Source organism: Entamoeba histolytica, genomic scaffold (assembly GCF_000208925.1).
Source record: "Entamoeba histolytica HM-1:IMSS scf_1104750517157 genomic scaffold, whole genome shotgun sequence".
NCBI lineage: Eukaryota > Evosea > Mastigamoebida > Endamoebidae > Entamoeba > Entamoeba histolytica.
In genome coordinates, this window is record NW_001914949.1 from 34,957 (window position 1) to 50,300 (window position 15,344).

General features: G+C 28.3%; 5 protein-coding genes across 5 annotated transcripts, besides 4 other annotated features; 1 reads left to right on the top strand and 4 right to left on the bottom strand.

Moving 5' to 3' along the window:
• Positions 1-248: part of a repeat region that runs on past the window's edge.
• A 118-nt stretch (positions 249-366) lies between these two features.
• EHI_059870 (uncharacterized protein) lies at positions 367-3,012 on the bottom strand (the record flags this gene model as incomplete). Its single annotated transcript, XM_647804.2, has 1 exon — positions 367-3,012. The coding sequence occupies one exon, from the start codon at positions 3,010-3,012 to the stop codon at positions 409-411; it is 2,604 nt and encodes an 867-aa protein (XP_652896.2). The 3' UTR covers positions 367-408.
• Positions 3,013-3,570: 558 nt separating this feature from the next.
• Positions 3,571-4,731, top strand: EHI_059880 (glycerophosphoryl diester phosphodiesterase, putative; the record flags this gene model as incomplete). Its single annotated transcript, XM_647803.1, has 1 exon — positions 3,571-4,731. One exon carries the CDS (start codon positions 3,571-3,573, stop codon positions 4,729-4,731), a length of 1,161 nt encoding a protein of 386 aa, XP_652895.1.
• Positions 4,732-4,762: 31 nt separating this feature from the next.
• Positions 4,763-5,737, bottom strand: EHI_059890 (uncharacterized protein; the record flags this gene model as incomplete). Its single annotated transcript, XM_647802.1, has 1 exon — positions 4,763-5,737. The coding sequence occupies one exon, from the start codon at positions 5,735-5,737 to the stop codon at positions 4,763-4,765; it is 975 nt and encodes a 324-aa protein (XP_652894.1).
• A 1,275-nt stretch (positions 5,738-7,012) lies between these two features.
• On the bottom strand, positions 7,013-8,032 carry EHI_059900 (uncharacterized protein; the record flags this gene model as incomplete). The annotated part of the gene is made up of 1 exon (XM_647801.1): positions 7,013-8,032. One exon carries the CDS (start codon positions 8,030-8,032, stop codon positions 7,013-7,015), a length of 1,020 nt encoding a protein of 339 aa, XP_652893.1.
• Positions 8,033-8,070: 38 nt separating this feature from the next.
• Positions 8,071-12,686: a repeat region.
• Positions 12,686-12,823: a repeat region.
• A 446-nt stretch (positions 12,824-13,269) lies between these two features.
• Positions 13,270-15,116, bottom strand: EHI_059910 (uncharacterized protein). The gene has a single exon (XM_647809.2). The coding sequence runs from the start codon at positions 14,652-14,654 to the stop codon at positions 13,374-13,376; it is 1,281 nt and encodes a 426-aa protein (XP_652901.2). The 5' UTR covers positions 14,655-15,116; the 3' UTR covers positions 13,270-13,373.
• A 223-nt stretch (positions 15,117-15,339) lies between these two features.
• Positions 15,340-15,344: part of a repeat region that runs on past the window's edge.

Consider the following 15,344-nt stretch of genomic DNA (forward strand, 5'->3'; position numbering starts at 1 on the left):
GGTTAAAATTCAATCAGAAAACAAAGAAAAAGGTAAAAAGATTAAAGAATAAAGAGCAGAAGGATGAGAAGACGTTAATAAGAAGAAATCAAAGAAGTATATTTTTCATATATTATTATAGAAAACCAAATGAGAAGTTAAACAGAGAGATTAATGATTAAAACAACAAATTGAAAGAAGTGATTAATCTCCACTAAACTCGGAAGAATAGATGAAAAACTATTAACACTTAATTAACTAATTTTTGTTCATCTTTCTTTCGCTGTTTATGTATTTTTGAAAAAAATATGTTCTATTTCATAAAATTGTAGTAATATTGTTTTTTTTTTCATAGTCTGTACTTATTTAAAATATACTTGAACCAAATAGACTTGGAAATGAATCTCTTCTTAATATTCATCATCAAATTCACATTGCAGTTCCTCTTCCTCTTGGCATTCCTCTTGGTGCTCCTCTTGGACCACCCCTTGGCATACCTCTTGGTGCTGGACTTCCTCTTGGTGGCATTCCTTGTGGTGCTGTATGCATAACTGGTGTTTCTTGTTCTTCAGGTTCTGGTGCTTGTGTTGGTGGCATCATTCCTCCTCTTCCTCTTGACGGCATTCCTCGTGGTGCTGGTGCTCCTCGTGTTGGATGTGGTGTAGATCCTCCTCTGTTTGCTCGTGCAGCAATAGCTGCCATTAATGGATTACCTCCTCCCATAGGCATTCCTCCTCCCATTCCACTTGGTGATGAATTGCTTGACTTGCCAATAGCTGGTGCTGATTTATCTACTGTTGTAGTTTTCTTCAATTTAGTTCCTCGTTGAATTTGAGACAATAAATCACCTCTACCAGCAGATGATGGTGGTGGTACATTAGCAGGACCAGGTGGTGGTAAGTTGTTTGATGGAGGAGGAGGTGGCATCATTCCTCCCATTGGTGCTCCTCTTGATGGCATACCTCGTGGTGTTGGACTTCCTCTTGATGGCATACCCCTTGGCATTCCTCGTGGTGCTGTATGCATAACTGGTGTTTCTTGTTCTTCAGGTTCTGGTGCTTGTGTTGGTGGCATCATTCCTCCTCTTCCTCTTGATGGCATTCCTCTAGGAGCTGGTGCACCTCTTGATGGTATACCTCCAGCTGGTGCACCTCTTGATGGCATTCCTCGTGGTGCTGGTGCTCCTCGTGTTGGATGTGGTGTAGATCCTCCTCTGTTTGCTCGTGCAGCAATAGCTGCCATTAATGGATTACCTCCTCCCATAGGCATTCCTCCTCCCATTCCACTTGATGATGAATTGCTTGACTTGCCAATAGCTGGTGCTGATTTATCTACTGTTGTAGTTTTCTTCAATTTAGTTCCTCGTTGAATTTGAGACAATAAATCACCTCTACCAGCAGATGATGGTGGTGGTACATTAGCAGGACCAGGTGGTGGTAGATTGTTTGATGGAGGAGGTGGTGGACAATTACTTGGAGGAGGAGGTGGCATCATTCCTCCCATTGGTGCTCCTCTTGGACCACCCCTTGGCATACCTCGTGGTGCTGGACTTCCTCTTGATGGCATACCCCTTGGCATTCCTCGTGGTGCTGTATGCATGACTGGTGTTTCTTGTTCTTCAGGTTCTGGTGCTTGTGTTGGTGGCATCATTCCTCCTCTTCCTCTTGGTGCTCCTCTTGGTGCTCCTCTTGGTGCTCCTCTTGGTGCTCCTCTTGGTGCTCCTCTTGGTGCTCCTCTTGGTGCTCCTCTTGGACCACCCCTTGGCATACCTCTTGGTGCTGGACTTCCTCTTGGTGGCATTCCTTGTGGTGCTGTATGCATAACTGGTGTTTCTTGTTCTTCAGGTTCTGGTGCTTGTGTTGGTGGCATCATTCCTCCTCTTCCTCTTGATGGCATTCCTCGTGGTGCTGGTGCTCCTCGTGTTGGATGTGGTGTAGATCCTCCTCTGTTTGCTCGTGCAGCAATAGCTGCCATTAATGGATTACCTCCTCCCATAGGCATTCCTCCTCCCATTCCACTTGATGATGAATTGCTTGACTTGCCAATAGCTGGTGCTGATTTATCTACTGTTGTAGTTTTCTTCAATTTAGTTCCTCGTTGAATTTGAGACAATAAATCACCTCTACCAGCAGATGATGGTGGTGGTACATTAGCAGGACCAGGTGGTGGTAAGTTGTTTGATGGAGGAGGTGGTGGACAATTACTTGGAGGAGGAGGTGGCATCATTCCTCCCATTGGTGCTCCTCTTGGACCACCCCTTGGCATACCTCGTGGTGTTGGACTTCCTCTTGATGGCATACCCCTTGGCATTCCTCGTGGTGCTGTATGCATGACTGGTGTTTCTTGTTCTTCAGGTTCTGGTGCTTGTGTTGGTGGCATCATTCCTCCTCTTCCTCTTGGTGCTCCTCTTGGACCACCCCTTGGCATACCTCTTGGTGCTGGACTTCCTCTTGGTGGCATTCCTCGTGGTGCTGTATGCATAACTGGTGTTTCTTGTTCTTCAGGTTCTGGTGCTTGTGTTGGCGGCATCATTCCTCCTCTTCCTCTTGACGGCATTCCCCTTGGCGCTGGTGCACCTCTTGATGGCATTCCTCGTGGTGCTGGTGCACCTCTTGATGGCATTCCTCCCATTGAATGTTGTGCAGGTCCTCCTCGATTACCTCTTGCAGCAATAGCTGCCATCATAGGATTACCTCCTCCCATAGGCATTCCTCCTCCCATTCCACCTTTGGGTTGTTCTATCATTGGTTTTGATTTATCTATAGTTTCACATTTATTTAATTTCTTTCCTTTTTGAATTTGAGACAATAAATCACCTCTACCAGCAGATGAAGGTTTTGGCATGCTATGATTTGATGGTGGTGGTGGCATTCCAACAGGTGGTGGTGGTGCACCAGCAGGGGGAGGAGGGGGTGGTGGCATTCCTCCTGAAGGTGGTGGTGGTGCACCAGCAGGGGGAGGAGGGGGTGGTGCATTTGCTCCTTTGCGTTTAGAATCATCTTTATCCTTTTTCTTATGCCCAAATAATCCCATTGAATTAGAATAAACTTATTAAGTTCATCCAAGAATAAATTTCAAAAATAACAGTATTAATGAACTCAAAAATTAATTTTTTAGTTTTAATAACGTGATAATTTCTTCTTCTTTATGTAGAAATTTTCATATTTATTATTTACAAATGACTTAATTACGATTAAGTTTTATCACAGTAGATTTTTTTTGGACTTAATTTATTTTAGTCATTTAGTTCAAAATTTTTCAGTAATTTTTTATGAACCGATATTAGACTAACCGTTTTTCCTTTTAATAACTAATAAAACATGAATGAACAAATTTAATTGCACTACCAATGAAAGAAGGAACTTTAAATAAGAATATCAAAAAGACAAATTTTTTAATTAAGGTTATTAACTAACAGACTTGTTTATTATTATTTGATAAGAAGAATATAAAGAATATTTTTATTAATATTCTTATGCAATAATAATTCTTCCAAAAAGAATAACAAAAGAAAAAACCCGCAATAAAAACCAGGAATTATTTAAAATCGGACTTTTTAAACCCTAAAATAAGTTATTTTGAAACAGTATAATGAAAGTAATTAGAAATGCTTTTGTCTTAACTATTATAATTGTTGGAGGAATATATTATGCAAATTCTATCTTTGAACCAAGAAGTTTATTATCAAGTAATGCAAAGAATATGAAATTAAAACACAAACCAGCCATTGTTGCACATAGAGGAGGAAGAGGAATTAAACCAGAAAATACTATTGAGGCAATGAGGTATAGTTATGAAAACTATGATGCAGATATGATAGAAACAGATATTCATATTACTAAAGACGGAGAATTTATATTTATTCATGATGATACATTAGAAAGAATAACTAATGGAACTGGATTTATTAAAGATTATACATTAGCTGAATTAAAACAACTTGACTTTGGTTATTGGTTTACTGATGGTAAAAGATATCCGTATAGAGGAAAAGGAATTCATTGTAATACTTTAAGAGAGGGGTATGAAGAATTTAAAGATAAAAATGTTATTATGTCCGTTGAAATTAAAGATAGAGATCTTACAGTTATTGACAAATTAGTAGATTATCTTAATACTCTTTCTGGATATGAGAAGTTTATGTGTTTTTGTTGTGCAAATCATACAATGACTAGTTATTTTAAAGAAAAAACTAATCATCAATTATGTTATGAGGCAAGTGAAATAGATGCGGTTGGTTATGTTATTGCTACATCATTAGGAATAACTAATCTTTGGTATCATTTTATTCCAAATGAAAATAGATTTTTTCATGTGCCATTTATTTCTCTTGGAGGTATTGATTTTTTGGATAAAAAGATGTTACAAATATTACCAAAAATTGATTTAGAAATTATGTATTTTACTATTAATAATAAAAGAGATGCTGCTATTTGTATTGGAAAGAAATGTGATGGTTTAACAAGTGATAGACCTGATATTATTGAAGAATTACTTCATTCTATCACTGAAAGAGAATTAGTTCATAATGAGAGATTTAATGGTGTTATATCATTAGATGCTAAAGATATTTCATGGGAATGTGAAAGTATTTCTTGTAAGTTTATAGATGTAGTAACATCTACAATTCCAATTCCATTAATTTTTATTTGTAGTATTTTTATAATAAATATTTGTCTATTTAGTGTTATTCATATTCTTATGATGATTCTTTCTTTGCCATTTAACTTATTTAAAAAGAAAAATGAATAAATTCTTTTTTAATTGAATTATTATTAATCATTTAGTCTAATAATTCATAGATAATAATTTGTTCTACTTTAAATTTAGAGTCAAAAATATCATTTGTATTTTTAAATTCATAACACTCTTTAATAGTTTTGGTTTCTCCATATTCTTTTAATGTACTAACTGTAACACTTCCAGTTTCTTCATTTCCAAATGAAAATAGTATTTTAGAATTATTGCTATTTAACTTCATTCCTACCTTCTGTTTAGGATAAACACAAACACTACTTAATTCTCCTTTATGTGCAAAACTAAAAGCAAAATGATGTTCATCATAAATCCAATGATCAAAATCAACTTTATCCTCTAAATAACAACCAAACATATCACTTTCATTCATTACAACAAATGCCAAATTTTTTTTACCTTTTATTTTTTCGTTCATTTCTTTACCATCAAATTTTAATTTTTCTGAATTATAAATTTCTTCACATTGTTTTTTTCCAGTCCATTTTTTAAGGCAATCACTTTGTAATAATTTAATTTCACTATCATCAATAACTTTATTATTTTTTTTTGTTTTCTTTGTTTTCTTTGCTTTTTTTGTTTTCTTTGTTTTTGTTTGAGTATTTGATTTAGTTTTCCATGGAATTATATTATTCAGATCAGTATTGGGACATAAGTTTAAAAGCTCTTTAGAGTTAACTGTTTTGTCTTTAGTAGATGAGGTTTCAATATCATCCATAATATCTTCTTTTACTTCTTTAGCTCTCTTCAATTGATTTTCAACATACCACTTTAATTTATCACTAAGATAATCACAAAATGAGATAAATTCTGTTGTTTGTTTTATTTCTTTTATTATTTCATTGAATTCTTTTCTTTTGTTATCAATTCTTTTATAGGTATCTTCTTCTATTACTGCGGGTTGTGGTTTCCTTTTGTTTTCAAGAGAAATAAGATAAGGTTCTATCGCTTCAAAAAATTTTTCAGTTTCATCGAAGAAGTGACTATCAAGTATGGTTTTCATTCAGTGACATTATTTTTTGAAGTTTATTTCTTTATATATAATAATAATTTATAAGTTAATTTATTATTTTTTATATGTTATGAGTTTGTGTTTATTTTTTCTTTAAAACTAATAGTATTGTTATTTACCATTTAATAGTTTATATTTTATCTTTTTTATATTTTTTATATTTTTTTTTTTAATGAATATATTCTTAACTAGATTTTATGGATATTGAGAATTGAATATTTCAGTGATTAACAATCCTCTTTTTCAATTATAAAGTTAAGTTCATGTTTATCATTGTTTTACCATAATCCCAGAATTATATTAATGAAGTTGAATATGTAAAATATTACTTATGTTATGTTTTAATCATAATTATTCATATCGTTTTATTGAAACCTACTTGTAATTTTATTACTTATAATATCCTAATTTATTATTAATGTTATGGTGATTATTTCTTTTTATGTGTTTTTCTATTTTATTTTAATTTCAACTTTATTTACAATCCAATCAAACACATTATTTATATGTGTTTTCAATTAATTGTAATACATTTATTAATGCATTAGTACTAATCATCTTATTTAGTACTTTCTTCATTCTTAGAATTTTTCAAAAGAAATATCTTTTATTACTTCTATTATTTCTTTTTATTCATTTATTTGTTTTTTTAATATTGTTTATATCGTTTTTTGTATTTTATTATGACTTTTATTTTAATTTGATAATATGTATTTATGTCAATTAAATTATTGTTAAAGTAGTTTTTATCAATATAAAGTTGTTTGAATTAATGAGTGAAATAACTCTTATCATTTTTAGCTAATTATTATGATGATTATATATTAATTCTTACTGTGACTATAATTGTTGTATTTTTATCATTTACATTTGAAAGGTGTGTTGTTTGTTTCTTCTTTTGTTACAATCATTGTTTGTTTTTCTTATACTCTATACAATCCATCTAAAAAAGTTATAAAAATAATTAAAATACATAGTAAATTACATTCATTGTTAGTTAAACATTAATATTATTGAAAAATAATTATTAAATTCGTTATGTAAGAATGAAAAAAGAGACAAAATATACGTAGAAAAGACAAAAAGAAAAAAATGAAGTTAAATTACCAAACCTTTTTTTTAAATTAAAGAAAGTTAATGTTATACTACAATATCAATATCATTTAATTGAAACTCATTTGAAACAAAAAGTAATAAAACATATAAAAAGAATTTTTTATTTTTTAACAAAATTTTACCAAAAAAAATGAACAAAGTAATGTAGTTTTAAGGAAATGGTATATTACCAAGATGAATTTTATGTCTAATAACTGGAGAACATCCATTTAGAATTGAAACGAGTGTTTTCGCTGAATGGTTATATACACTAGTAACAGCCTCTGTAAAACAAATACGTTGAGAACAAAATTCTTTAGTAACACTCAAGTGGTTTAGTTGTCCAGTATAATATACATAATTAAGTGCTGCTTGGTCAAGACCCCAATTAAGCCTTTTTCCTTTAATATTTTTTACTTCAATTGTTAATAGTTCAATAACTTTATCAATTCCACCAAAGAAAAGACCTCCATTTATTATGATTTCTTTACGTTTTGCAAATAAACTTGCAGTTTCTCTTCCAAACCCTTGTTGAACCCATCTAAAATTAGTTGGTTCAGTAAATGTTGTACATTTTCTTGAATTTATTCCATAACATTCCATTAAAAGAATTAAATCATCTTTTGTGAACGTTGCAAACGCATCACTGAAATAGAAAACATCTCTAAAATCAGAAAATATTACTCGGTTATACTTGTTTTTATTTTCTTTTAAGTACTCTAATGAAACAAAAATTCTTTGAACTACTGCAACATTCTTTGATACTTCTTGAGAACTATTTGCCCTTTGAATAACTTTCACTCCATATCTTTTCATTTCTTCTAAAAATGTTATTGTTGGAGGTTTTCCAATGAGGAGAAACACTTTTGTAACATTTGGCATAACTTCATTTATCATTGGCTGTATTATATCAGAGTATTTCTTTATTTCCTTCCATGCACCCAATTCAACAGAACCACAATATAAAATTAAATCTTGTGCATTACTTGGTTGATATTGAAAAACATTTCCACAACTCTCTTTGTAATTGAATTTGGATAAATCAAAAAACTTGTTCTTGTACTTTGGTTGTGGCGGTTGGATATGTTTTGTTTCATATTTGAATGGAATTTCATTTGGATGATATAACAATAAATATAAATAAACAACTACTAAAAATATAGAAAGGGTTACTAATATCTTTGTTTTCATATGAACTTGTTATACTCAAATTATCCAGTTCTTCTCTGAAAAAAAAAGGTCAATTAATAGATATATCCATAATTAGATTTTCTTCATATTGAGAAATGATTATTTCAGTTTCTTCAATATGCTCTATTGGTGTAATAGAGTTTATTTCTAACATACTCGCACTTGATTCTAATTCTAAATGTGCTGCCAGAATTGAATGTGTAAAACATTAAGTCTTTCATATTTTTTATAATAATTGTTCGTAGGATTTTGGCAAAGTCTAATTGTAATTTCAGTGATTTTATTCTTCTTGGTGACTCTTTATGAATTAATCCATTTATTGATAATATAACAGGTATTATTTCAACATATATTATTTCTCTATTATTTCTTAATTTCTCTTGTAATTCTTTGTACTTATTTATTTTATGAATGTAATTTAATTCTATATTCATATCTTGACATATAGCAACATCTATAATATATCCTTTCTTTTCTGTAATATTTTGATAATATATATTATGTCTTCTAGCATGGAAAGAATTGTCACTAACCAATAAATCTTTATTGTAAGTTATAACCATTTCATCATTATTAATACATTTTGGAGGATTATTAAAATCAATTGAATCAAATTCATTAAAATGTGTAATTAATATCTGTTTAAATATTTGTTTACAAACATAATCATGTTTTGATATTTGATTCTTTTTCATTACAAGACATCCTAACAATATATGACTAATAGATGCTATTGTGTTATGACAATGTTTACAATATTTTAAATCATCATTTTGTAGTATTTTTGATTTAATATTTCCTGTCATACTTACTCCTTCTTGCATCTTTACTATTTGAAGAATGCATTTCTTTTTATGTTTAATGACCTCCATGTGGCTACTGTTAATTTCTTATCAATGAAAGTGCTATTTGCACATCTTATATATTCACCACATTTCTTTTCTTTCCATTCATTTAAGTATATATCATTACATTCATTAGTTACAAATTCAAATACTTTCTTTACATCATGTTTTCTTTCATTTAATTCTATTATATTCATTAATTCATTAAAATTAATCTTTTTACCAAATGCTTTCTTCATTCTTTTAATTATTCCATTTGGATTTTCTTTTATTGTTTCTATCGTTTCTCATATTTCTGTGTTTGATATTTGTATTTTAAATATATTCTTAATAATTTTTAAGCACATTCATCTCTTGCTGACATTAATCCCAATTCATTTATTTTAATATATAATCTACTTTTTGGGAATATTTCTACTATATAATTGGAGGTGAATTAATGATTTTCTTATTTGTTTATCTATCTTCTCCAATTCTCCTAGTTTCCATGTGACAATACAAAATCCATATCTTAATTTGGAGATTATATCACTATTAATCTTTCTTATTGTATTGAGGCTGCTGTACTTCATAGTATTTAATGATGATAGAATAGAAGATATATCATTTAATATTCTTGTACAGTATTTGTTGATGTTTACTTTATCTCATATTTCAATACTAAGATATTTATAATGATTATTATTAGTTACTCTTGGTAGTTCAGCTAATTCACCATTTATTTGACTATTAATATTAGTCATTATCCCACTCTTTTCTACATTAATTTTTAATCCTATTGCATTAAATATTTCTTTAGTTAATTTGTGGGCTTTTTCCATTTCATCGAGGCTATTAGTCATTATCTTTAAATCGTCCATATACAATATGTGGTTTAACTTGACTTGTTTTTCTTCTCCATTCATTTTAATATTCAATTTGTTAATTTGTTTATCTAATTGTTTAGATAATATATCAATAGATAATACAAATAAGAGTGGAGATAAACTGTCACCTTGTATTATTCATCTTTCTACATTAATCATACCTACACTTTCTTGATTATAATACAAATTAAGATATGTATTATTTAATATATATAATATACTATTAATTACTACTAGTGGGATATTAAAATATATTAATCATTGTTTAATCCATTGGTGGTTAATACTATCATATGCTTTGGAGACGTCATAATATGTTTCTACCCACTTCCATTTATTATTTATTAATAATTGATTGATTATAATGTTATATAATAATCATTCTTTTGATGATATGTATATTTCTTACATCCAATTTGATTTAATGAAAGTTGTTTTTCAATTTGATTTAACATCAACTGATTTTCTATTTTCATTTTTAATATTGATGTATATACTTTTAACAGACAATTTAAGCAAGTTATTGGTTTGTAATTCTGTGGGTCTAATTTATCTCCTTTCTTATATATTAATATTGTCCTTCCTTGAATAAAGTGAATATGTATTTCATTATGATTATTTAACCATTCATTAAATAATTTTAATAAATATTTCATTGGTTGTTCTAAATATTTAATCCAAAATCATTGTATTTTATCAACTCCCGGTGCCTTCCAGTTAGCAATAAATTTAATAGTACAATCTAGTTCATTTGGAGTGATTATAGCCATTCTATCATTAATTCTATTTTCAATTAATATTTCATATAAATTAATATTCAGGAAATCTATATTAGTGTTAGTTTCATAGATTCCTTTCCAGAAATTAATAGTGGAGATATTATCTGGATATTCATCTTCTTTAGGCTTATTTAGATGTTGTCTTTTTCCAATATTTCATCATTTTATATTTCAATCTTATTCTTTTCAAATTATTCTTTCTTGCTTCTATTTCTATTCTTTTCATCTTTCGGAGGTATTTATAATAGTTTATTTGTTCATTTGTTTTTATTTTAATATGATATATATCATTTTTCTTAATATATTATTCTTTTTAATTTCATGTATTGTTTATTATGGAGTAAATCTCTTAATCTACATATTTTTGATTGTATTATTCTTTCTATACTTTTCTTTCAACTTCTTTCTTGTTTATTTTTATTAATTATGTTAATAGTGGAAGATACTGATTTAATATAATGATAATATTCATCTAATGTATTGATTAATATTTCATTTTTATTAATAATATTAATTATTTGATGTATTTTCTTCTTATTGTAATAATAATTAATAAATTGTACATCTTCTTGTTCTTTCTTTTCTTCTTCTTTAAATATTTTCATTACTTCTTCTTATATTTCTTCTTTCTTGTTCACTTTTGATACTATTTTCTTTTAATTCATTATCCTTCCATTGATGTTTTATTATTTCTTCCTCCATTATTCTATTAATTTCTCATTTAATTTCATTCTTTATTTTAAACGTCTTCTTTAATATTTCTTTATATTCATTAATATCATTTACTTTAATTCCAAATTCATGTATTAATCTTTCTATTATTTCTTCTTTAAGTTGACCTCTTAATTTTCTTTCAAATAATTTCAAAACAAAACATTTATAAAGTGTTAAAATTTCTTCTTTTCTATCTGTTTGCTTCCCTCGTTTTTTTGATTGTCTAATTCAAATGTGGTGATCTTCTTATGCTGAATATCCATTTCTTCAATGGATTTCTGCGTTAACTTTCTTTTTTTTTTGGAAGATCATCTTCACTTGATGATATTTCATCAGCTACTACCACATTGGGGGAGAGGTCATTCACAATATGTGTTTCTGATGAGTCTGTTATATTGTAAGTTACCTCATCTTTCTTCTTTTCTTCCTGTGTATTTTTATTTTCTAATTTAGATAATTTATCTTTCAAGAGTATTAATTGTTGTGTTAAATTGTTTACTTCAAATATTTTCCTTTCAGATTCAGCATGGAATTTGAATATTTTTTATCGCACTCGTGGTTTTTTGTGCTTATCTCCTTCTCATGCTTCTTCTTTAATGCCATAATATCCTTTTGTTAATTTATTAATGGTTTGGTCTTTTATTTGTATTTCCTTTTTCATTTCTTCTTTCTCTTTCATATCCTCCTACATTCTTTCTCTAGTTCTTTTACTTTTTCTCCTTTTCTTTGTTTTCTTCTTCCTCTTCTACCAGCCTATTCTTCTCTCCTTTTTATTAAATTCTTTATCATCATTGTCTTCATTTTCAATACTCATTACATAGTTATTATATGTTTTATTATCATTAATCTCAATTGGTTGTATTGATTATTGTCTTCTTCAATCGTCATACTAATAGTTTCTTCTTCCTTTCTAATTGTTTTGGTTTTTTCTCGTGCAAGAAAATACCATCTTCTCCATATTGTTGATGATGTATATTCTTTAATCTCGGTATTTTTAATTTCTTCTACTTCTTGTGGTAAAAATATTTTAATTTCTTCTTCAAAGAGTCTTTTCCAATAATCTTGATTTTGTATTTCAATCATTTCTTTTCTTTGATTTCTGTTTTGTTTCTTATTTTGATAATGTTTGTACCTTCTTTGTTTTTTATTATGGTATTTATTTCTATTATATTGATATTGTTTATTTCTATTGAAGTTGTTATTATTATGAAAGTGTTTATGACGATGATTATGAATGAAGTGATGAGTGAAATAAATTATATCATCTATGTTGTGATAGTTATTGTGATAATTCTTATTGTAATGATTAGTATGATTATTCATGTATCTCTGTCCATACAGATAATACCTATTTTCACTCATTCTTCTATCATTTGTATTTCTTGGTTGATATGAATTTCTTCTTTTTTGGTTATTAGTTTTTCTATATTTTTTGTGGTGTTTATTGTAACTTAAGTCGAACGTGCTTGAAAAAACTTTATATCAATAAAAATAAAGCATGTTGAAGAAACTAGTTTGCTCACTTCTCAGTATGATGAAAATGAACTATTAGGTTAATCATAGATGACATACTTATTTTTATTTTTTGTGTTGTTTCTTGTAATGCTTGTTGTTTTTTGTAGGAAGTATCAAAAAAAATAAAGAATTGAAAATGAAAAAGATAATAACAAATAAGTTAAAAATTATGTTATTAAAAACCAGATAAATATAATAGAGCATTGGTTTTAGTCACAATAAATATGAATGAATAATTCGGTAACAATAATAGTATTAATTCCTAATAAATAAGGAAAAATCAAAACTAATTTTATTTATATTTAGTTAATTGGTTTATGACTTTTTTTACACAATGATTTTTAAATATTTTGAATATTGAAAGATACAGAAAAGTAATTTACATATTTAGAGTTTTTATGATATTATTCGTCATAATGAATGACGTTTATTTAATTTTTTTTTTGAACATTCATTCCTTTAAAGATTAACCTATAAATTTATATTAAATATTACTAGAGAATAAAATTATTCTTTTTGTCATTTATTTTACTTTTAAGAAGAATTTTCTTGTTACCGATTATGATACTTAATTTGATTCTACTTAAAACAAATTACCAAAACGAAGTAGGTAATATAAATATTAATTTGAACAAAATGTATTATAATCAAAGTCTTTTGTAATTTTTCCATAGTACTTCACAAAATCCTCAAATAAACAAATTTCTGATCCACAAGGAGGTAAAACTATAGCTTCTTGATTAAAATAAGTTCTTACATAATATTGTCCTTTTTTTGATTTTAGAAGAACAAACATGAAATGGACACTATATGGACTAACCTTAGACATATTCCATTTTCTCTGATTCTTTTTTGCTTCATTTAATTTTACAGTTAAAGCAAATTGATCAATATTAACTCCCATTAAAGTCATTAAGGGAGTAACAGTTTCTGCATGTGCAAATCTAAAATTACCAAGAATATTATTCTCCTGTTTTGTTAATTGAATATTTTTATCATTTACAACAGCTAATTTTAATCCATTAATAATAGAGTCCAAAAGAGGGATTGCAATTTTATAATTTAACTCACTAGAATTACCTTTTGTATAATATGTTTCTAAGTCTTTGATATACTCCATTATATGTGCATCTCTAATATTAAAATACTTTAATAGTCCATCACTTTTATTAAATACAACATACTCATGTGCTCCAGCAGTGAAAGCAAGTTGTGTAAGACTTTTACTAGTACTTTCATCAATATCAGTCATTCCAATTGCTTTTATAAATCTATTTGCCGTTTCATTTAATTTCATTTGAGCATATTGGTTAGACTGTTTATGTGTTGAACTACTTTTTTCATATTCAACATATCTTCTACAATTTTTATGAAAGTACAACTGAGTGTCTTTGTCTTTAGGAACAACAGTAATATTTATTTTGTTATCAATAACCATTTGTTTTTTTTCAGGTTCATCATCATAAAACCCTTCTAACCAACTTATAGCACTATCTTGAGTCCTCTTTTTAAAGGTAGCAGTAACGTTAATATTAAGTAAAGATTTCCCATAAAATAACTTTTTAAATTCACCCTTATAATATTTTCCCAAACTAAATAATTCTTGTTTTCCTCTGTCACATAACTCTCCTTCCATTTCCATTGGAAATGGGTTTTTCCATGTAATTTTAGAATTTTCAGCAAATGTTTCAGCCATCATATTCATTGCATTTATGTCATTTGATGTTGGATATCGAGAGCCATGTCGCTGGACTAACTCTGCATGAACCACAGTGAAATGGTCCAGCGTTGGGTCTCTGATATCTTTGAGTAAGTAGGGTGTTCTAGTACTTAAACAATGGGTTATATCTTCGTTATAGCCACAACAGCCAAGGGCCATGTTCACTAGAAGAACAGCCAGCATGGATCTATTTAACTATTTTTCATCGTTTAAATAATAACGTTATGCTTTTTTTTTTAATAGTAACAATTTGATTTAATTTAATAACTTTTAAATAACTTTTTTTAGAAAATTATTTGTTGCTTTAAGTTTAACTTTTTGTAAAGTCTAAATAATTTTTAACGAAAAACAAAAATATTTTTTCTTTTCCTTGACTTTTCATTAACAAAATAAAATTTTTTATAGAAAAACAAACGTATAAGAATTTAAGCTAGTTGTTGAGGTTGAAAAGTGGTTGACTTATTCAACACTTTTTTCTTTTTTTCTTTTTTCCCTTCATCACTTTCTTATCTACTATTTTCTTTGGAACTTTTATTTAAAACCTTTTTAGCTATAAGAGATAGGTTGCAAGAGTATTGTATCTCCACCTAATAAGAAGACAACTATTATAGCTGTATTTATAAAGTTTATATTCAATGTTCTAAGTTGTCCTAATCTTGATACTAATTTCAAGTTCAAACTTTCATTTCTAAATTAATTTAAAATTATTTATAATTTTGACGATAATTTTTTTTCTTCTTTTATCTATGGAATGTGATGAAGTTTCTTTCCTCAAATGAACGATAGTTGATTCAATAGGATTTACACACTCAGCCAGGGTGTGTGTAGAATGTTTTTGTTTGGTGTTTTCTTTTTTATATCTACTAAAAGATC

Excerpts from the sequence above, each read along its gene's own strand:
- EHI_059910 (XM_647809.2), bottom strand. The coding sequence starts at position 14,654 with ATGCTGGCTGTTCTTCTAGTGAACATGGCCCTTGGCTGTTGTGGCTAT.